The sequence below is a fragment of the Leucoraja erinacea genome, chromosome 2 (genome assembly GCF_028641065.1).
Source record: "Leucoraja erinacea ecotype New England chromosome 2, Leri_hhj_1, whole genome shotgun sequence".
In the NCBI taxonomy this organism is placed as follows: domain Eukaryota; kingdom Metazoa; phylum Chordata; class Chondrichthyes; order Rajiformes; family Rajidae; genus Leucoraja; species Leucoraja erinaceus.
In genome coordinates, this window is record NC_073378.1 from 15,789,557 (window position 1) to 15,812,489 (window position 22,933).

The window sequence follows — 22,933 nt, forward strand, 5'->3', positions numbered from 1 at the left end:
CTTCACCCCTGCAGCCATTAGATTTTATAATTCGGACCGCTAGACTGTAGGGGGATGCATTCTTGCAATTTTTAAATTTTAATTGTTAATTATTGGTCTTTTTAAGTATTTATTGCTCTCAGGTAGTGTCCACAGTGTATTCTATGTATTTTCTGTCTGCGTTTCGTTTTGAATCTGTGGGTTTGTTGGTTGGGGGCTTCTGGACATCTGAATTTTCCTGAGGGGATCAATAAAGTATTTATTATTATTGTATTTATTATTATTATTATTATTATTATTATTATTAGAACCAATAGACATTTTTTACAAGCTTTAGAACCAATAGAGACATTTTGCAAGCTTTAGAACCAATAGACATTTGCTTGTAAGCTTTTGAACCAATAGACATTTTTTGTAAGCTTTAGAACCAATAGACATTTTTTTGCAAGCTTTAGAACCAATATACATTTTTTTGCAAGCTTTAGAACCAATAGACATTTTTTTGCAAACTTTAGAACCAATAGACACATTCTGCAAGCATTTTAGAACCACTAAGGGCACTTACATTTGAGTCGACATGTGTTCAGTGTTATTCACAGCTCAGAGAAACGTGACCCTCTGCCTTCCTCCATCTTGAAGAGACTGTGTGGCACACCACTTCCTGGTTTTATAGTCCCTCCCCCCTGCCGCCAGCGGGGGCAGCAGAAAGAATGGGGAATTTTGTAAAAACATTATTATCTCTGTCATTTTTAATCGACGGGAAAAATCAAGAACAGACTTTTAGTTAGATAGATAGATAGATAGATAGATAGATAGATAGATAGATAGATAGATAGATAGATAGATAGATAGATAGATAGATAGATAGATAGATAGATAGATAGATAGATAGATAAACGATTTGGACGAGGGAATTGAATGCAACATCTCCAAGTTTGTGGATGACACTAAGCTGGGGGGCAGTGTTAGCTTTGAGGAGGAGTCTAGGAGGCTGCAAGGTGACTTGGATAGGCTGGGTGAGTGGGCAAATGCATGGCAGATGCAGTATAATGTGGATAAATGTGAGGTTATCCACTTTGGTGGCAAAAACAGGAAAGCAGACTATTATCTAAATGATGACCGATTAGGAAAAGGGGAGATGCAACGAGACCTGGGTGTCATGGTACACCAGTCATTGAAAGTAGGTATGCAGGTGCAGCAGGCAGTGAAGAAAGCGAATGGTATATTAGCATTCATAGCAAAAGGATTTGAGTATAGGAGCAGGGAGGTTCTACTGCAGTTGTACAGGGTACAACTGCAGTAGACCACACCTGGAGTATTGTGTACAATGTTGGTCTCCAAATCTGAGGAAGGATATTTTGCCATAGAGGGAATGCAGAAAAGGTTCACCAGTCTGATTCCTGGGATGCCAGGACTTTCATATGAAGATAGACTCGGCTTGCACTCGCTAGAATTTAGGAGATTGAGGGGGGATCTTATAGAAACCTACAAAATTCTTATGGGGTTGGACAGGCTAGATGCAGGAAGATTGTTCCCGATGTTGGGGAAGTCCAGGACAAGGGGTCACAGCTTAAGGATAGAGGGGAAATCCTTTAGGAACGAGATGAGAAAAACATTTTTCACACAGAGAGTGGTGAATCTCTGGAACTCTCTGCCACAGAAGGTAGTTGAGGCCAGTTCATTGGCTATATTTAAGAGGGAGTTAGATGTGGCCCTTGTGGCTAAAGGGATCAGGGGGTATGGAGATAAGGCAGGTACAGGATACTGAGTTGGATGATCAGCCATGATCATATTGAATAGCGGCAGGCTCGAAGGGCCGAATGGCCTACTCCTGCACCCATTTTCTATGTTTCTATGTTTCTAAAAGGTAATACTGTATATAAATATGGTAAATTTTGATTCCAACACGATAACAATGCAAGACAAATGATGATGCAGTGAAAATCCACCAGAAACTGCAAATGCCTTAAGTATTAAACAGAATGTACTAGAAATACACAGAAGGTTGGGCATCATCAGTGGAGAGAAAAACAGTTACAATTTGAAGCCAATGACAACTTGCAGAGTTTCGCAGAATGGCATATTTGCAACATGAAAAATAATTATCTTTACAATAGCTAAATCTTGATATTCATGTGTATTCAAAGGCTTGATTTTCTTTTCCAGTATCTCAAATTATACATGTTGTGATAATACACAAGTTTGTGAAAACAATTCTCAATTAAGTTCTTTCTATCTTTAAGACTGAGGTAAATGTCACTGAACAGGCTCCTGTCATGATATCTGTGTTAATTCACTCGACATATCTACATTTACTTTACCATGATGTACATACTGATAGGTGTGAGGATATTTGCTCTTTTCACACTCTTTAACATCATTTGACATATCATTATTCTCGTTGCCACAAATTTGATAAAAGGTCAGAAACACCGGCATAAATACAATGCCATGAACTGCACCAAAAAATATTACAAGAAACATGATCTTAAAAAAGGTTCTAAATATGTAACTTTCTGCAACAGACAATACAACAACACCTAATATTGTTGAGAAAGCCCCCTGGATTACAGGATAGCCAAGAGTATATAGGACATCAATAGCTCGTCCATTGGCATTTGTTTTATCACTTGAAACAAAAGCATATGAAATATGTGCTGTAAAGTCCACAGAAAAACCAATGCAAATGACCAGGTCAATCATAGATATAGAATCTAAATTGACATCCCAGAAAGCCATAAAACCAGCCACACCCACTAAAACGGATACAATCGCAAATGTCACCCATAATGAGCAAACTGGATTAGGTATTAATAGTAAAGAAATAATCAACATAGCAACTGTTGCCATGATTATGTTCTGAATTGTGTTAGCCACTATCACAAGAAATTGGTCAAAGTAAATGAAAGCAGAATGATATACAAGTAAAGAGATTCCACATTCCTGTGCCAAATTTCTTAATTCAATCAGCATGTTTTTCTGATCTAGCGAATCACTGGCATTTACAATTTGAATGAAAAATCTTGAAGCTCTAATGTTCATATTATCTTGTGAGAACTCAACATCTTGTTGAAAAGCAGGAACAAACTTAAATAATTTGGTTAAATTTCCAGTGAATGCATTTTTCTCTTTTATATCTATATCCATTTTTTTAGAAAGGTCAATATATGCACGAAGCCAGGACTCTGACAATTCCTGATCTACGTATGAGTTGTTTTCTAGCTTGCCCATACAGGTTTCTATTTCATCCAGAATGGTGGCATTCCAATAATCTACAGATTCAGTCACAGTCACCATAACTCGTGGACCATACTCTGAGAAAAAATCACGTTCGGCATCATAGAATGGAATTACATACGAATCATCAAAGGCCAGATTTCTGAGATCTATTCCTTCTTTGATCTGTAAACAGCCATAAATACTGCCAGCTAAATATCCTAAATACAGAAGAATCACAGCTGCCTTGGTCCATCCATTTGTAAGGAATGGTCCATAATATTCTTTAAAGAAGAAGTAGGCTGGATGCTCCAATTCTGTGCCTGACTCCTGATCATAAGCACCACCTACACAACACATTGCACTGAGTGTAGATTCTCCTTGTTTAGGAACCATTTCAACCTTTCTGAATGTCAGCCAATGCCTGTTACTGGCTTCTCTTCGTCCATTCAGGGCAAGAACAGCTCCAAAAAATGTAATGTTGTAAATGAAGCAGAACAGAACAGTTGTACCAGTGTAAATACAAAATGATTGCACGGATCGAAAAGGTGTCGCAATGCCAATATAAAAGGCCAGAACATCAGTCAGAGTGGTGATTGTGATGGAAACAGCTGCTTCCGCGTACGTATCTGCCAAGCGATCTTCAACCTTAGCGTGAACTTTTGTCTTTTGCCAACTAGAAAGCATAATGAACATATCGTCCACGCCAATACCTGAGGATAAGAGAGGTTCAATATGTGGTAAGTCAATCAGTGTATTGTTAAATATTTTGTATTTTCAGTTCAGTTTTTTACCTAATTTAGTTAAATACTTTATTATTCAGAGATGAAGTATTAGAGTGTTAAACAAATCAGTTTTACAATGAGGATAAAATCTATTTCTATGCAATAATTATTGCTTTGATTTCTTTACTTCCTCGTACTCTCTGAATTATAATTAATAAGAATGAAATATTAAGAGTAATATTGATTGAAGAAAATTACTTTTGTCCACTGAAACGTGGAGCAAACTTCATCAACAATATTCAACAATGTTGTATGGGAGAGAAATTTGATTACTTCAGGAATATTTCAGGAAGAACCTGAAGCGGTTTTCATGCAGTCTAATGCCACATGAAATGCAAGACAGAGAGGCCAATGCCTTCATAACATTTGCTGCTGCCTTCCTAAGGTCTAATAGTGAATAACATGTCTGCTGATACCTGGGGCGAAACAATTCTATCATTAGCTTAAAATGAGTCAGTTATATGGCACAGAATCAAGCCCCTTGGCCAACATCTCCTTGCCAATCATCAAGTACTCTTCTAAAATAATGTCATTCACCATATCTGGTTCGTAGCCTTCATTGCCATGAGAATTTAAGTGCTCAATTTTAAGTGTTGAAAGTCTTTGCTTGCATACCACCCAATGTATACAAAAAATGTCATGAGAGTACCTACTGTGAACGTTTGCTACCATTACATTCCAGATTTTTTTCATTCCCTTTAGCAATAAAAACATTCCTTTGATCCACTCTAACCTGTTTACTCCTCAATGAGCTTTCCAACAATATATATTTTCACCATAATGGAAAACTGTCCCTGAGTCACAGTTTCTATGTTTGAGAATAGACATCAGCTCACACTAGGTAGTAATATTGTAATTTTCAAATTGTTTCAAAATCCTGCAATTGTTTGTGTATTTATTCAAACAGTCCAGGGGGCATAATCCATCTTTTAGCAAGTGTTCAACAAACATTAGATAATTATTTCTGGCTTTTCTACCTCTTGTGGCCTACATGATGAACTCATATATGGTGTGATTTGCCTAGATAAAAAATAAAACACATGACAATAACCCGATAATCAATGATAAAATATGTTTGAAAAGTATTTAACTATATTTAAATAATTAATATTTTAAAAATCTGTAACACGTTGAAATACCAAGAAATAATTAAGAAAGGCAAATCACTTTCTTTACATAGTTTCGCAAAGGGTCAGTGATGTTATACCAGTCAGCCCCAGTAAAATGGTTCCAGCCCCTTTATCCATCTCAACCCATTAGACTGATGGTTAGAGATGTCTGAGACATGTTGAGGTGTGGACCACAGATAACTACAGAGCCAGCACCTAAGCGTAAGCCTGTTCTGGGATGTTGCTTGTTATGTGATAACTGATTCGAATGAGAACAGGTTGGCAAAAGCTGTTTTCCTACATGTTGACTTGTCCAATTTTTAATTTATACCCCTGAGTTTTAGTGTATAGAACATACAGAATGTGGACATAACTAAGAGTCACCCCTGAATTGAATGAACTTTTTCGATCATTTCTAAGGATGGTTAGGAAGATTTGAGGGAGCATTGGCCCAATCTACTCAAACTTCCCCCATCATTTCACGATTCAATCTAATGGGCCTTCTCCTGATTACTTCCATGGCAAGTTTATCCTTCGTTAAACATGGAGACCCAAACCACACAAGGATTTCTTTATTTAAACTTTATTTAATTAATTGAAATCCCTTCAGTTGCTGCACGGGAATTCAAGCCAATGTCTCCATATGTCAGTTGGGTAAGATGCCAGATGAAAAGGGCGACAGATGAATGTGGATATACTTTGTCTATTCAGAAAAGGATGATTAAGGAAGTGTAATGGAACGGGTAAGTAGAATAAAAGAATAGGCTAATGAAATCTCTCATTACACACTAATGAAAAGATTAGAATAGTTAATATGACATTTACCAATTGTGTGTCTTTGTGTAAGAGGACATAGAAACCTTCCTAAAAATGGTAGGGAACTAAGGACCAAAAGTGAATGAGCTCAAAAATATTAGCATGAGTGAAATATTAGTATTAAAGAAATTAAAAGAATAGCAAGCTGATGAGTGACCAGGAAATGATAATCTTATTTCTTTTGGGAGATTACAGGAGGCTGGAAGACTAAAGAAATCAAGAGCCAGAGGATATAGCTTTAAGATTAGAGGGGAAATATTTAGTAAGCCCCTCTCGGTCGTGACTGACCATGGGTGATGCATCCTGGTCGGATGCAAGCCGATGTCATATGGAGGACAGGCTGTTGCCCATGCAGCACGTCATCCCCTCTCCACATCGCTGATCGATCCAAAGGAACAGCAGGGCTGTTACAGTTTGGCACCAGCGCCGTCGCAGGAGCTGCCAGAACGAGGTTGTAGACAACAACGAACTGCCCTAGGAGCTCCAACTACGGATTTTCTTCAGGTTTACTCGTGGAGTCGTTTCCATGATTGGATATGGCCACAAGGCAGTGGAGGTTTTAAATCAGAGTTTTCCCTCTCCTAGATGGACTGCCTTCCCAGGCTGACGAGCCCCATCTACCAGAGACTCGTGGGGCCGGGAGCGTCTACCTTCCCGTGCAGGTCTATAGCACCTGCCCACTGCCCAAATATTTAATAGGAAATATTTACTAGGAACCTAAAGGACGATCCTTTTACACATAGAGTGGTAGATACAGTGCATTCAGAAAGTATTCAGACCCCTTCACTTTTTCCATATTTTGTTACGTTACAGCCTTATTCTAAAATAGATTAAATTATTTTTTTATCATCAATCTGCATATAATACCCCATAATAAAAACGTGAAAGCAGGTGTTTAGAAATGTTTCCAAAGTAATTAAAAATAAATAACTGAAATATCACATTTACATAAGTATTCAGACCCTTTTCTATGACTCAAAATTGAGCTTGGGTTCTACCTGTTTCCATTGATTATCCTTGAGATGTTTCTACAACTTGAATTCTAAACACCTGTTTTCGCTTTTTCATTCTGGGGTACTATGTGTAGATTGATGATTAAAAAATAAATTTAATCCATAACATAAAAAAATGTGTAAAAAGTGAAGGGTTCTGAATACAATATATAAGAAACATTTGGACAGGTACATGGATAGGATAGGTTCAGAGGGATATGGGCCAAATGCAGGCAGGTGGAGCTAGCGTTGATGGCATGTTGGTCAGCGTGGACAAGTTGGGGTGAAGGGCCTTTTTCCATGCTGCATGACTTGAATAGGGTCATAGTTAGGAGATTTTAACTTTCCCAATATGGACTGGGATTGTTATAGTGCCAAGGGCATAGATGGGGTGAGATTTATAAAACGTGTTCAGGAAAGTTTCTTCAGGCAATATGTAGAGAGCCCTACAAGGGAGGGGGCAAAGGTTGATCTACTCTTAGAAAATGAGGAATGGCGATTGACTGAAGTGTCAACAGGCAAGCCCTTTGGGACCAGTGACATAGTTGTTTAAGTTAGTTATGGATAAAGACAGGATGGGCCCACAAGTTACAATTTTAAATTGGGGCAAGGCCAATTTAGATGGTATTAGACAAGAAATTGCTAAAATTGGAGTAGATTAGTAAGCAAAGGAATAAGTGGCATGCTTTTGCAAGTATGAGGATGAGAGTTCAGGGTATGAAGGTTCCTGTTATAATAAAGGGCAAGGCAGGTGGAAGTAGGGAATCCTAGATGATAAGGGAAATTGAGGTTCTGGTTTGCAAAAAAGGAGGAAGAATGGGACAGATATAGACAACTGAGATTAAGTGTATCCATTGAGTGGGTGCTGCACAGGCATTCAAGCCAATGTCTCCAGATGCCAGTCGGGCAAGTTAACTATTATGGCAGATAAAAGGGACTACAGATGAATCTGGATATACTTTGTTTAGCAGAGGATGATTAAGGAAGTCTAAAGGAATGGGGAAACAGAATAAAAGAATAGGCTGACGAGATCTCCCATAACTACACACAAATGAAATGATTAGAATAGTTAATGTGACATCCTTACAGATTGTGTGTCCTTCTGCAAGAGGCCATAGAAAACATCCTAAAAATGGTTGGGAAATATGGACCTAAAGCATATGAGCTCAAAAATGTATTAGCATGAGTAAAAAATTGGTATTAAAGAAATTATTTGAATACAAAGATGGTCAATGGTCAGGAAATAATCCTCTCCGGAAGACAGTGGGAGAGTGCGAAGAGAGAGGGAAATTTGAAAGGAGTGCGATTAACCAAGTCAGCTGAAGTCAGTTAAACTGAGAGGTGGGGCCATTTTAAGGTAACTGATGGCAGGACTGGTTGCAGCAGCCAATTTGATCAATTGGGTAACAAATAAAGATAAGGCAAGGTGTAGCATGGTGGTCTACTGGGAGTGGCCAAGTTGGGAGAGAGGATGTGGGGGAAGTCAAGTGCTCTGGTGAGGAGGCTATCTCAGAAGTGGATGGAGGATAAGTTCAATCTACTCTTTTTGTGAGTTTTGTTATTTAATTATTGGTTTAGTTGCTGTGGTGATGGCAGGAAAGTTGGCACAATGCTCCTTCTGTAGGATGTGGGAAGTCAGGAAAACTGTTGGGACCCCTGATAACTACACCAGGGGGAATTATGTCCAGCTGCAGATCCTTAAGGACCGCATTAAGGAAATGCAGCAGCAGCTGGATGACCTCAGTACCATCTGGGAAAATTAGAGCTCCTTGGACACGATGGACAGTGAGTTTGTCACACTGAGATTCCAGGAAGGTAGAAGGCGGGTGACCACAAGGAAAGGTATTAGACGTGGAGGTGACCCCAGAGGCTGTACCTCTTCAAAACAGGTACACCCTCTTGGATGCTGTCGGGAAGGACGACAAATCAAGATTGGGCAGTAGTAGGAGGCAGTAAATCTCCTCTGTAATCTCTCTATTTTGTTGACATCCTTCCTATAATTGGGTGACCAAAATTGTACACCATACCCCAGATTTGGTCTCACCAATGCCTTGTACAATTTTAACATTACATCCCAGCTTCTATACAATGCTCTGATTTATAAAGGCCAGCACAACAAAAGCTTTCTTGGGATTGTTGGGATTGTTTTCAGTGCCACGTGCTAGTGAGCGTAGGAACAGGAAGATTGAGGGAGATGATTGTGGGGCTGAAGAGTTGGTGCAGTAGGCAGCGATTCATATTTCTAAACCATTGGGATCTCTTCTGGGGCATGGGCTACCTGTACAAGAGGGATGGGTTGCACCTTATCTGCAGGTGTACCAATATCCTGACGGGCAGGTTCTCAGGTGATAAACGGATGGATTTGAACTAGATTGGCAGAGGTGGGATCCTATACAGAACAAAGGCAGGTGAAAGGTTCGAAGTTGATCTGGGGGGTGATGGAAGAAAGTTTAGTGGACAGAAAAGGCAGCAGCACTGTTTCTCTTCCTAAAGATTCCAGCATTCGCAATTTAATGTGTCTGTATTTGAAAGAAAGTTGTCTTTGTGGACATTCCCACAAAGACACTAGACAAATCATAATAACCATTTAACAATTACAGCACGGAAACAGGCCATCTCGGCCCTTCTAGTCCGTGCCGAACACTTACTCTCACCTAGTCCCACCTGCCTGCACTCAGACCATAACCCTCCATTCCTTTCCCATTCATATGCCTATCCAATTTATTTTTAAATTATAAAAACAAACCTGCCTTCTCCACCACTTCCACTGGAAGCTCATTCCACACAGCTACCACTCTCTGAGTAAAGAAGTTCCCCCTCATGTTACCCCTAAACTTTTGTCCCATAATTCTCAAATCATGTCCTGTTTGAATCTTCCATACTCTCAATGGGAAAAGCTTATCCACGTCAACTCTGTCTATCAATCTCATCATTTTGAAGACCTCTATCAAGTCCCCCCCCCTTGACCTTCCGCACTCCAAAGAATAAATACCTAACTTGTTCAACCTTTCTCTGTAACCTAGGTGCTGAAGCCCAGTCAACATTATAGTAAATCTCCTCTGTACTTAATAATAATTAATTATTTATTTAAATTTAATAATCCACAAATTCAAATATCTGAAACAAATGATTGGACTTAAACTGAAGCAAAAGAGAACAAATTTAAGGTTATGAAGGATGAGTAAGGGTAGCAATGAGGTCTCCTGTGGTTAAAGATTAGTGCACAGGCAGTTAAAGATTACTCAACACCAACTTGGCAAATTCACTTCTCTGAAGAGAACCAAGTTATCACTGATTGTACCTGCCAGTCCCTCTAGTGACTAATTTGAGAACATCAAGGACTTTCACCTTAAATCTATTCTCTGTAGTTTTACACTCCCATCCTAGGAAAAAGATTGAACATCCACCTTGCAAATGCCCCTCAATATACTTCTATATGGTCAACCCTCAGTTGAGTTGTACACAATGCTACAAGTGTGGTCTCGCCAGAGATTTGTAAAATTGCAACGCAATGTCACAAACCCTGTACTCAATGAAATGAAATGAAATGAAATGATTCAATTTATTGTCATTGTCAGTGTACAGTACAGAGACAACGAAATGCATTTTTAGCATCTCCCTTGAAAGGGAGACACAGGGCGTCGCGGTGTGCCCGCGCCTGCCGCCGTAACATTCCATTACAGGCAAAGGTGGGTGAAGTGTCTTGCCCAAGGACACAACGACAGTATGCACTCCAAGCGGGATTTGAACCGGCTACCTTCCGGTCGCCAGCCGAACTCTTAGCCCATTGTGCTATCTGTTGCCCTGACTGATGAAGGCAAGCATGCCAAACGCATCTTTCACCACATTACTCTGAGGTCTCTCTGTTCTATTACACTCCCAAGGCAGTTCCATTTACTGTTAGTTCTGTTCCGGCATATCTTACAGAAACACTTTGCAAATATAGTCAAGACAGAAATCAATAGATTTTTGTATCTTTAGGGAATAAGAGATATGGAATTAGTGCAGGAAATAAATAATGATGGTATAAGGATTATTTTATCCACACCTCTGAACCTCAAGCAATCTTTCATGTGGTGACCAGAACTGTACCTAACTATAAAACATTTTGCATGTTACTAGAGAGTATTCGGAGGGATTAAATATGCATACAACTAGATGGACAAGAGCTGATTAGGGATAGTCAGCACTGTTTTGTACATGAGAGATCGTGTTTCATGAATCTGATTGAGTTTTTTGAAGATGTGACCAAAAAGGTTGTTGATGGCAGAATTGTGGTATTGTAGATAGTGAAGATAGTTGTCAAAAATGATCGAAGCAGATACAATAGTGGCATTTAAGATGTTTTTAGATAAGCATATGAATAAGCAAGGAATGGAGAAATGTGGATTAATGTACAGGGAGAATGGAGAGTTTTACATAAGCATCATGTTTAGCACAAGATATTGTGGGTCACAAAGCCTCTTCCGAGATTGTACTGTCTGAAGAAGGGTCTCAACCTGAAATGTCACCTATTCCTTTTCTCCAGAGATGCTGCCTGACCCGCTGAGTTTCACCAGCATTTTGTGCTATCTTTAGTGTAAACCAGCACCTGCACACATGCCCTATATTGACATATTCTTAGTTCTATGATCATTCGGCCTGTTATATCCACAGTAACGATATGGGTATATAATTTTTTTTAATCCTATTCCATCCACTTTCCTCGTACTGATTTTTTAATATATATTTACTGAATATAGCATGAAAGCTTGAACATTCTGCTTTCTCTGTCCAAATAATTTGCTGCATTAAAAAAATTATACTAAACACTACTATTTTTTAATATTGTAAAAATGGCCAAAGTAAGGCCAAAGTATTAGCAACTGCCAGTCTGGGCTTTGTGTACCATAAAAAAAATTTGAACACGAGTGCAATGTAGTGCTTAACCCATCGTGTCGATAAAACATTATTTTTGAGTTGTTTATGTTCAACCTTAAGGCTGCTAAGTTTTTGTCTAACATTTTACGTTGACATTTAAAACATTTTTTATTATTAATTCTTTATTTCGAACAGAATAAAAGAATAAAAAGCAAGTGTGAAAGAGCATACAAAAAACAAATCAAGAATATTTATAAAGTGTCATAAACAATATCTATAAATAAATGAAATCGTATGTGGCCGAAAAGGAGCAGGAAGAAGCCAAAGCTTATTAATTCCCACCCCTTATTCAACTGCTTATAATTATCTTATACATATATGCAGTGTTAAGTGCTGCCAATTCCAATTATACCACAAACCACAAAAATGATCAGAACCAGGCCAAATCATAGTCCTGTCCGAGAGAAATTGTTGAAGGGACACTAACCTAGAATCAAAAAGGGTGCACTGGCAGTATTGATAGCAAATGTTGTCCCACAATAAAGCAGCAATCCAAAGGCAGTTAATACAGCTAGTCCAGCTGATATGACTCCCAGAACAGCAACCCAGAATTTATTTCTCACGGTGTCAAGCCTGAAAATAAATAACATTTATCATGTAAAATAGAAAGCTTTTACAATTCATGTGAACTATTTATGAATTAAAAAAATTATGTATTTCATTAAAATTGACGTTACCTCACACAAGACAAGATGGAAAAGGATATTGAAAGCAAATACGTGACGGAAAACAGAGGAATAATTCTTTTGGAATTTTTCTCAAATTCTTCTTGCCTCGAGACCGAGGTAAAATGGGAAACCTGCAATTCATGAAAATGAGTGTCAATGATATTCTGTCACCAAACACACCAAAGCTTCTGGATAAACCTGCCCCATTCACTTCATATCACAGTACAGAATAAGACATTTTACAGGTTCAGCTGGTGCCATGGGTCAGCAATCTTGGAGCAGCCAGTGCTGTTGCCTCAACTCCAGCGATCCAGGTTCATTCCTAACTTCTGGTAATGTTTGTGTGAAGTTTACACCTTGTCCCTGTGACTGTCTGCATTTCCATAGCACAATGTAGTTACAACACCAATGGCCAAGGTTCAAATTTAATCTCCAGTACTGTCCATGTGGAGTATCCATGTTCCTCCTGAGACTATGTGGGCTTCCACTGTTCCATTTTCCATTCACATCCCAAAGAGGTGCTGGTTTACAAGTTAATTTATTGCAACTTAACCCTAGTGCTGGTCGGTATAGAGTTGAAGGGCATGTGAGAGAGAACTGGTTTTAGGGAAATAAGGTGACGTAGTGGAGGCAAAGGAGAAGGGTAGAGAGGAAAATTAGGAGACAGAGGTCGGGAGGAGGCAACAGTTAAGGATATGGTTAAGTTTGAGGTTAGTCCGGAAAATGCAAAGGAATGGTGGCAGTAGGAGGGGGGGGGGGGGGGGGGGAGAAATTGAGATGGGCAGGGTAGGGAGATTGGGAGGAAACAGTGGGTGGGTACAGCGGAGGAGCAGGAAAAAGGGGAGGCAAGAGGAACTTTCCTGACCAGACACTTTTCCTTTAGTAAAATAAAATGCAACTGCTGCAGCAATTTAATGGGTCAGGCAACATCTGTGGAAGGAAATGGATAAACAATCTTTTAGATCGCCTTCTTCCGATTGAAGGGATCGGATCCAAAATACGGTATGTTTACTTTCCTCCACAGATGCTGCATGACCTGCTGAGTTCCTCCAGCATTTTCTATCTTACTGAAGATTCCAGCATCTGCAGTCTCGGGTGTCTCCACGTTTTTATTCTTGTCCTTTTTGGCTGCTATTGCAAGGAGATATTGCCTTTGGACACATTATCCTCTTTCCATTCACGGTAAGGATGCAGTAGGACCCCAACTAAAGCACCCACATTTTTGGAGGCAAGGGGTATCTGTTCCTCTGACTTAACATAAAATATCAGCAATGTTTGCATTAGAATTTTTCAGCCCTTTTATGTACAAACCCATTTCTTCCAATACTATTTATATAAATCTGCAAGTGAGTGAGATTCCATTTAAAAAGAGACTCGATCAGGTGCGGACCACCACTGCCCCATAGCCCCAACTGCTCAGGCGCAGCTGAGGGGTTCCCGTTGTGAAGCGAGTCACTGCAACCCTAGATCAACAGCGCCTCGCCATCCCTCTTCCTACCCCTCTTCTCCTCCGTTCCCCCTCATCCCTGGCACTCCATCCCCCACCTCTTCACGCTCCCTCTTCTTCCCCCTCTCCTCCTCCCCCACTCCCTTACTCACCTCTTCCTCCCTCCCCTTTCCTCTACCCTCAGTCACTCCCTCCCTCCATAACCCCTCTCCCCTCCCTACCCCCTCCTTTCCCTCTATCTCCACGCTCCCCCATTCCTCACCTTCCCCTATCCCATTCCCCCACTCTCCTTCCTCACATCCTTCACATCCTCTCCCTTTATCCCCCACTCCGTACCTCCCCCATTCTCTCCCTCTAATCCCCCCCCCCCTCCCCCGCTCTCCTCCCGCCCCCCTCCTCCACTTTCCCCTCCCTCTCCCCTCCCTATCCCCTCCTCTCCCTCTATCCCCCTGCTCCCCCACTCCTCCCACCCCCCACAATAAAAATCGCGATTTAAAAAAAAAAATGAAATTCTCAATGAAAATCTTGTTTTTTCTTTAAAATAACCTAAACACAATGTTAGCTGTTAATGAAAACAGAAGAATTTGATTAAAACTGAGTTTTGAAAATCGCTATTTAAAAAAAATGTATATGAGATTCGGGATCCCATTGTGACATCGAACGGGATCCCATTGTGACTTCATTGTGACGCTGAACGCGGCTGATGGGCAGGGCAAGTGGAAAAATGGTTTGAAAAGTGATTTTTGTCGTTTAAAATGTCAATAACTTGTAAACTATAAAATAAATCCAAACAAAACTTGTTTCATTTACATCCCAGGACAATGGTGAGTAAGGTGGGCCAAAAATGTAGAGCTATCGTGTACCGTTTAAGCAGGGTTTTGGGATATCACACACAAGCATGCATACAAACAAACAAACAGAGAGTTTTACTAATATACAAGTGGGACCCGTTGGGTCCCTGTCACACGGGAGGCTTGGCCTCCAATGCAATCCGTTCCCCTACACAATATTCCACCACTCACCCATTCCCCCAACGCAACACATTCGCCCAACTCAATATACCACCACTCACCCATAGCCCCCCAACTGCGTAGGCGCTGCTCATTTTCCCTCAGCCCTCAGCACTACCTCCTCCTCCTCCTCACCCTCCCTCTTCTTTCCCCCTCTTTCTCCCTCTTTCTCCCTTCCCCTATCCCTCACCTCTCCTTTCCCCTAACCTCAGTCACTCCCTCCCTCAATAACTCCTCTCCCCTCCCTACCCCCTCCTATCCCTCTATCCACACAAACGACCACAGGCCAATTGTGAGTATATGTGTTGGCGTAGTTCCAGGATCACAACTACATACAGACACACACACAAGCATAGAAACTAACAAGATGAGAGTATTAGTAATATACTACACCAAGTGGGACCCGTGGGGTCCCTGTCACATGGGAGGCCTGGTCCCCCAACCCAACCCGTTTCCACAACGCAATATTCCACCACTCACCCGTTCCCCCAATGCGAGCCATTCCCCAACGCAATATTCGACCCCCCACTGAGGCCTCGTCCCGCAACGCAACCCATTCCCCAACGCAATATTCCACCACTCACCAGTTCCCCCATATTCCAGCACTCACCCATTGTCCCCAACTGTGCAGGGGCGTATCCCCCAGCACTGCCTCCTCCTCCTCTTGCTTTGAGGACTTTAAAAAATAATGTAATTGCCCCCTCCCCCTCCTGTTCAGCTAAAAACACTGGAAGGACTGAGTGTTCCTCGATTGCAACTTTGTTGCAAGCTGGGCCAGCAAAGATTTGAATCCCAATAGCTGCTAAATTTTTCTTAAACTTGAATGTCATTTTTTAAATGTCAATAACTTATGAAATATAAAACAACATCAATTTGAACGAAACTTGACACAAACGACCACAGGACGATGGCGAGTAAGGTGGTGCAAAAATATTAGCGCTATCGTGTACCCTTTTGGTGTAGTTCCAGAATCACATGGACAAACACACATAGATAGATCGAAACAAGACGAGCATTTTAGTTATAGACCATATAACCATATAACAATTACAGCACGGAAACAGGCCATCTCGGCCCTACAAGTCCATGCCGAACAATTATTTTCCCTTAGCCCCACCTGCCTGCACTCATACCATAACCCTCCATTCCCTTCTCATCCATATGCCTATCCAATTTATTTTTAAATGATACCAACGAACCTGCCTCCACCACTTCCACTGGAAGCTCATTCCACACCGCTACCACTCTCTGAGTAAAGAAGTTCCCCCTCATGTTACCCCTAAACTTCAGTCCCTTAATTCTGAAGTCATGTCCTCGTGTTTGAATCTTCCCTATTCTCAAAGGGAAAAGCTTGTCCACATCAACTCTGTCTATCCCTCTCATCATTTTAAAGACCTCTATCAAGTCCCCCCTTAACCTTCTGCGCTCCAGAGAATAAAGACCTAACTTATTCAACCTTTCTCTGTAACTTAGTTGTTGAAACCCAGGCAACATTCTAGTAAATCTCCTCTGTACTCTCTCTATTTTGTTGACATCCTTCCTATAATTGGACAACCAAAATTGTACACCATACTCCAGATTTGGTCTCACCAATGCTTTGTACAATTTTAACATTACATCCCAGCTTCTATACTCAATGCTCTGATTTATAAAGGCTAGCATACCAAAAACTTTCTTTACCACCCTGCCTATATGAGATTCCACCTTCAAGAAACTATGCACGGTTATATCTGTAGCTTAGTTGTGTATCAAGGATTGATCTGACCAGTCTGATTTAATTTGTCAATGAATATGAGGAGCCTATTGATGTAACAAATGCAGTGCACAGTTGAAATGCCACCAAATTTGAGAATCATAGCATTGAAAGGAAAATCCACTGTATTATGCAATTTCTCAGATTAACTTTTGAGAATTAGCAATAAAGTCATCAAAATTGCTTTGGGAGAAGTGAAAGCAACGTTTGATGCCGTTGGATAAAGGCCATCCAATGTCCAAAAAGTATTAAAATCAATGAAATTCAATTGCTAGTCAGAGATGCAGTTAAAACCCGGTTGTTAAAATCCAGTTAAATTGTTAAAATATGGTTTATTATCTTCACGCAAATTGTTCACCTTTTCAATAACATTAAGATAATTTTGTAGTTACTACTTTCAAGAAAAGGTTGGGCCATTTTAAAGGTTGTCAAAGGCAGATTGTTATTTTCCTAATATTTCAAGTTATTAATTACAATGATGAGCAGTCACAAACATAGAAACATAGAAAATGGGTGCAGGAGGAGGCCATTCGGCCCTTCAAGCCAGCACCGCCATTCATTGTGATCATGGCTGATCGTCCCCTATCAATAACCCGTGCCTGCCTTCTCCCCATATCATATATAACCATATAACATATTGTAGTGCGTGGGTCTCAAAAGGAAGCACGAAGTCCAGTGTTTTGAGAGGTACCTTTAATTATGTTCCTCCCAGTTGTAGGGAAGACCAAACGAGAGGAAGATGGCACCCAAACCCCTGCCTTTAAACCCTCTGGCTAAGGACCGCCTCTGGACTGAACCACTCCCGTGCCGAGGGGTTCGACAGTATGATGGCACGACCCTTGGGAGCCGCCACAGGACCCCCCCCGCCTCACCCCCAGAACCAGAGGCACGAAACGCACCGGCGGGCGCACGACCCGGCCGGCCCGCATGCGGAAGTCAGCTGATCCCGGGGCTTGCCGAGGCGTAGGTGGAGGGACAGGTCGAGGGACGGCGGGAGGACGGGTGGAGTGACGGGCGGAGAAGCCGTGAGGGGGGCGCCCTCGAGGTCGAGGTTGGGCAACCAGCACCGGCTGGTCAATGTCCAGGTGCGCCGGCTTTAAACGGTCAATCGACACTGCCTCCGGCCGGCCCCCCCATGTCCAAGACAAAAGTCGACTGCCCGTGTTCTAGCACCTGGAACGGGCCCTCGTACGGCCTCTGGAGTGGCGTCCGGTGGACATCACGGCGCAGGAAGACGTATGGGCAGTCCCTGAGGGCTGATGGCACATGCAGGCGAAATGTCCCATGGCGGGACGTCGGGACGGGTGCGAGCCTGCCAACTCGCTCGCGAAGGCGCTTTAGGGTGGATGAGGGCGTTCCCTGCTGCCCCGGCGCCGACGGCACAAACTCCCCGGGCACCGTGAGTGGCGACCCGTACACGAGCTCCACCGATGATGAGGCCAACAGTCCGGATAACCCACGGCAACTCATCCATCCAGTCCAGGCCGGAGAGTCGTGCCTTCAATGCCGCCTTCAGCTGCCGGTGGAACCTCTCCACCAGACCGTTAGCTTGCGGGTGGTAAGCCGTGGTGTGGTGCAGCTGCACCCCCAGCAAGCGAGCCATGGCTGACCACAGCTCGGAGGTGAACTGTGGCCCCCGGTCTGAGGAGATGTGCGCCGGCACCCCGAAGCGAGCAATCCAGTGCGCGGACAATGCACGAGCACACGTAGCCGTTGAAGTATCGGCCAGCGGAATGGCCTCCGGCCACCGAGTGAAGCGGTCCACCATTGTAAGAAGGTGGGTGATACCCCGGGACGGCGGAAGAGGCCCTACAATGTCTACGTGGAGATGGTCGAACCGCCGGTGAGGTAGACCGAACTCCTGGAGAGGCGCACGGACATGGCGCTGGATTTTTGCCGTCTGGCACGGAATGCAGGTGCGAGCCCAATGGCCAACCTGCTTGCGCAGACCGTGCCACATGAAACGAGCGGCCACTAGTGCCGTTGTCGCCCGGATTGATGGGTGAGCCAGTCCGTGGATCACCTCGAACACCCTCCGGCGCCAGGTGGCAGGGACGATGGGGCGCGGCTGACCGGACGACACATCGCACAGGATTGTCACTCCCCCAGGACCGAGAGGGACATCCTCAAGGCGGAGGCCGGAGATGGCAGTCCGGTAGGCGGGCACCTCATCGTCCGTGAGCTGTGCCTCTGCCAGAGCAGAATAGTCCATTCCGGGCGCCACCTCGAACACGGCGTTGATAGCGGGGCGGGACAATGCGTCGGCCACCCGGTTCTCTTTCCCCTCGATGTAGCGGATAGATGTCGTATACTCCGATATGTAGGCCAATTGCCGCTGCTGTCGTGCGGACCAGGGGTCGGAAACCTTCGCCAGGGCGAAAGTGAGTGGCTTGTGGTCCGTGTAGGCGGTGAATGGGCGGCCCTCCAGGAAGTAGCGAAAATGGTGCACTGCCAGGTAGAGAGCCAGGAGCTCGCGATCGAACGCGCTGTATTTCGACTGCGCACGGTTGAGGTGTCGACTGAAGAAGGCCAGGGGCCGCCAACCTCCGCCCGTCAGTTGCTCCAGCACAGCACCAACCGCCGACTCCGAAGCGTCCACCGTGAGAGCAGTTGGGGCATCTTCCCGCGGGTGCACCAGCAGTACGGCCCGAGCAAGGGCCTCCTTCGCGCCGTCAAAAGCTGCCCCTGCCTCATGGGTCCATTCAACGTTCTTGTTCTGCCCACCCTCCAGAAGTTGATACAGGGGCCGCATGATGTGGGCCGCAGATGGCACGAAACGATGGTAAAAAGCCACCATGCCGACAAACTCCTGCAGGCCACGCACCGTGCATGGGCGGGGAAACCGACGGATGGCGTCGACCCTGTCAGGCAGGGGAACCGCGCCTTGCGCAGTCACACGGTGGCCGAGGAAGTCAATCTCGGTTACACCAAAACAGCACTTGTCGAGGTTGATGGCCAAACCATGCTCGCTGAGCTGCTGACAGAGCTGCCGAAGGTGGGCGCAGTGCTCCTGCTGCGAGCGGCTGGCCACCAGGATGTCGTCCAGGTCCACAAACACAAAATCGAGGTCGCGACAAACCCCGTCTCTGCTGACGGCCAGCGCGCTGACGTTAGCAGCTCACAGACGTCTTGTTTGCCAACCACAGTGCGTCGGCATGCCTCCCGAGGGCCCTGAGGTTGGCAAACAAGACGTCTGTGAGCTGCAGACGGATGTAGGCCGGCAGTAGATGCAGGAAGGTGTACTCGAACAACAGGCACGGCGTGTGCCCATCCAGTAGAGCCACCATCTCCTTTAGGAGGCTAGATGGCCGCCGGTCGCCTAGGCCCTCCATATGCAGGATCCTAGCAGCACGCTCCATCCTGCTTAGGCCATAAATCTGGAGCAGAAGCTCCTTAAGGCCGAGGTATTTATCATTGTCCGGGGGGGCTGCGAGGAAGTCCGTGACCTCTTCAACAGTGTCCTGGTCGAGGGCCCCCACCAGGTAATAGAAGCGGGTGGCATCGACCGTGATGCCCCGCAGGTTGAACTGGGCCTCTGCCTGCTGGAACCAGATGAGCGGCCGGGTGGTCCAGAAGTTGGGCAGTTTCAACGAGGCCGCGTCCAGAGACAGGGCCGGGCCGGCCTGTGAGGAGGTAGGGCTTTCTCTTCTCTCCATCATGACGCCAATGAGCGTCGGGGGTCACCAATGTAGTGCGTGGGCCTCAAAGGGAAGCATGAAGTCCAGTGTTTTAGAGGCACCTTTTATTATGTTCCTCTCGGTTGTAGGGAAGACCAAACAAGAGAAAGATGGCGCCCAAACACCTGCCTTTAAACCCTCTGGCTAAGGGCCGCCTCCGGACTGAAGCACTCCCGTGCCGGGGTTTGACAGTATGATGGCACGACCCTTGGGAGCCGCCACAATATAACAATTACAGCACGGAAACAGGCCAACCCGGCCCTTCTAGTCCGTGCCGAACACTTATCCTCCCCTAGTCCCATCTGCCTGCACTCGGACCATAACCCTCCATTCCTTTCCTGTTCATATACCTATCCAATTTATCCTTTGACTACACTAGCCCCTAGGGCTCTATCTAACTCTCTCTTAAATCCATCAGTGACTTGGCCTCCATTGCCCTCTGTGGCAGGGAATTCCATAAATTCACAACTCTCTGGGTGAAAAAGCTTTTTCTCACCTCAGTCTTAAATGACCTCCCCTTTATTCTAAGACTGTGGCCCAACATTGGGAACATTTTTCCTGCATCTAGCTTGTCCAGTCCTTTTATAATTTTATATGTTTCTATCAGATTCCCCCTCATCCTTCTAAACTCCAGTGAATACAAGCCTTGTCTTTTCAATCTTTCCTCATATGACAGTCCCGCCATCCCAGGGATCAATCTCGTGAACCTACGCTGCACTGCCTCAATCACAAGGATGTCCTTCCTCAAACAAATGAATCCCAATTTTAGTAGGAAGTCAAAAATCTACTGATGGTGGACATAGACATAGTTTTCTGAAATGGTTTAATGCAAATTTAAAATTCTTACCTGAATATGAGTTAAATGTGTTTGCACCATTGTGAATTCATGAAGAAACTTCTGGATCCAAAGTAAACTAAGTATCTTGTCTTTTTCATCATCTTCTCTTAAGGGATAACGCAGCCGAATAGCTTTGGCCTTTTTAAGAAAAGCTCCAATATCATCCAACTCAATCCCTCCCAGTTCACTGCCAATAAAAGTATGATTTGTTTTTGGGTAGTAGATCTTTTCCGTCTCAATCAGATTAGGGTCATAATTCAGCAAATCTAAGAGTGCATTTGAGACACAAGTTTTTCCGACTTTTGCACAAAGATTAGAATAATTGTAGGTTGTGCCATTCTCACAAAATTGAAAATCGTTGACTTTTCTGTCAAGTGATAAAATCTCTTCAAATGCTGCTTTTGTAAGAATATTACCATCTTTTGAAATGGCAATAAATGAAGCAAATGTCCCTTCTGTGTAAAGTCTTTGTTTAGAAAAGGATTGAGAATCATTGGTTGGAAAATGTTCTTTAATGAACTCTCTCTCAGATTTTGCTGGTCCGTTAATGGGAGTAAACTGATCTTCTATGTTATTGCTTTCATTTTGAAAGAAGAAACAAAATCCTGCTCCTAATCCCCCAGAAACAAACAAAGGGACAAGCAAGAACCACCAGGGGTTTTGCCCAACACAAAATCCTAGTTTCCTAAATGCTGTACAAAGAGGTTTCTCAATACAGTCTGTTCGACATTGAGCCATCACAGGTCAGAATTGAAGCTTTGATCCAAAGACTTTCAGATTGCCATACTCAATTTTCTGTAATAAAAAGATAGAAATATATATTACTCTTTAAATTTGGGGCCGGTACCATGAAGCATCAAATGTATAAATTAATTCATTTTAAATTAGAATGACTGAGTTGAGTTGAATACTTGCCATTTTCATTTAAGCCAATAACACAACATAAGAATTTGTAAAAATGTTGTCTACAATACATCAACCTCAAAACAACGGCATGCATATTTGTAGTATCGTTAATAAAATGCCCCAGACAATTGATAGGATATAACCACATTTGACAACAAGCCACATAAGATGATATTAGGTCAAGAGGGCAAAGCATGTCCAAAAAAATAGATTTTAGGCATATGTTAAAGGAGACGACACCATTCTGATATAAGAATAAAGCTTCTTAAAATTAATGTCTCCATTAGTTTCACTTTTCTAATGTATCCTCATTTCCTTTATTGTTGAGAATCTAATCCTCAGTTCTGAATATACCCAAATGAACAAAATTTAAATGAACATCTCTAAAAATTTACAACTCTCCATTTCAATAAATTTCTCCTCATCACGGTCCTATATAGCCAAATATTGAAGCCCAGCATTATGCCTGTCAGTTCCAGCCACAATTTGTCAGCTTGCCAGAAATCCACTTACCAGAAATCAATCTTGTGACCCGATGCTCACACAAAATGTTGGAAACAAACAGCAAGTCAGACAGCATCTATAGAAAAAAGAGTTAATCTTTCAGGTCAAAGATGTTTCTCCAAAATGTGATTTATTTTTTTTTGGTCCCCCAAGTCCTGCGTAATTCCAATAATTACTTGTTAGCACGTAACAAAAACTTTTCACCACCTCGCTACATGTGACAAAAACAAAACTAATAACATTTTGCTCTTTAATTCCTTTCTAATATATTTGCTGTGTTAAATATTAACCTTCTATCACTTATAACCATATA

At 43.0% G+C, this 22,933-nt stretch overlaps 1 protein-coding gene across 1 annotated transcript in view; it reads right to left on the reverse strand.

The window, feature by feature from the left end:
- Positions 1-393: 393 nt before the first annotated feature.
- Positions 394-22,933, reverse strand: part of LOC129707161 (patched domain-containing protein 3-like) — a 28,313-nt gene continuing 5,773 nt past the window's right edge. Inside the window, exons 2-6 of the mRNA XM_055651960.1 lie at positions 22,630-22,696; positions 21,220-22,005; positions 12,495-12,616; positions 12,245-12,390; positions 394-3,908 (exon numbers count right to left, since the gene is read on the reverse strand). Coding sequence (XP_055507935.1) covers positions 2,254-3,908; positions 12,245-12,390; positions 12,495-12,616; positions 21,220-21,948 — 2,652 coding nt within the window. The 5' untranslated portion in view covers positions 21,949-22,005; positions 22,630-22,696 and the 3' untranslated portion in view covers positions 394-2,253. The remainder of the gene's footprint in view (positions 3,909-12,244; positions 12,391-12,494; positions 12,617-21,219; positions 22,006-22,629; positions 22,697-22,933) is intronic.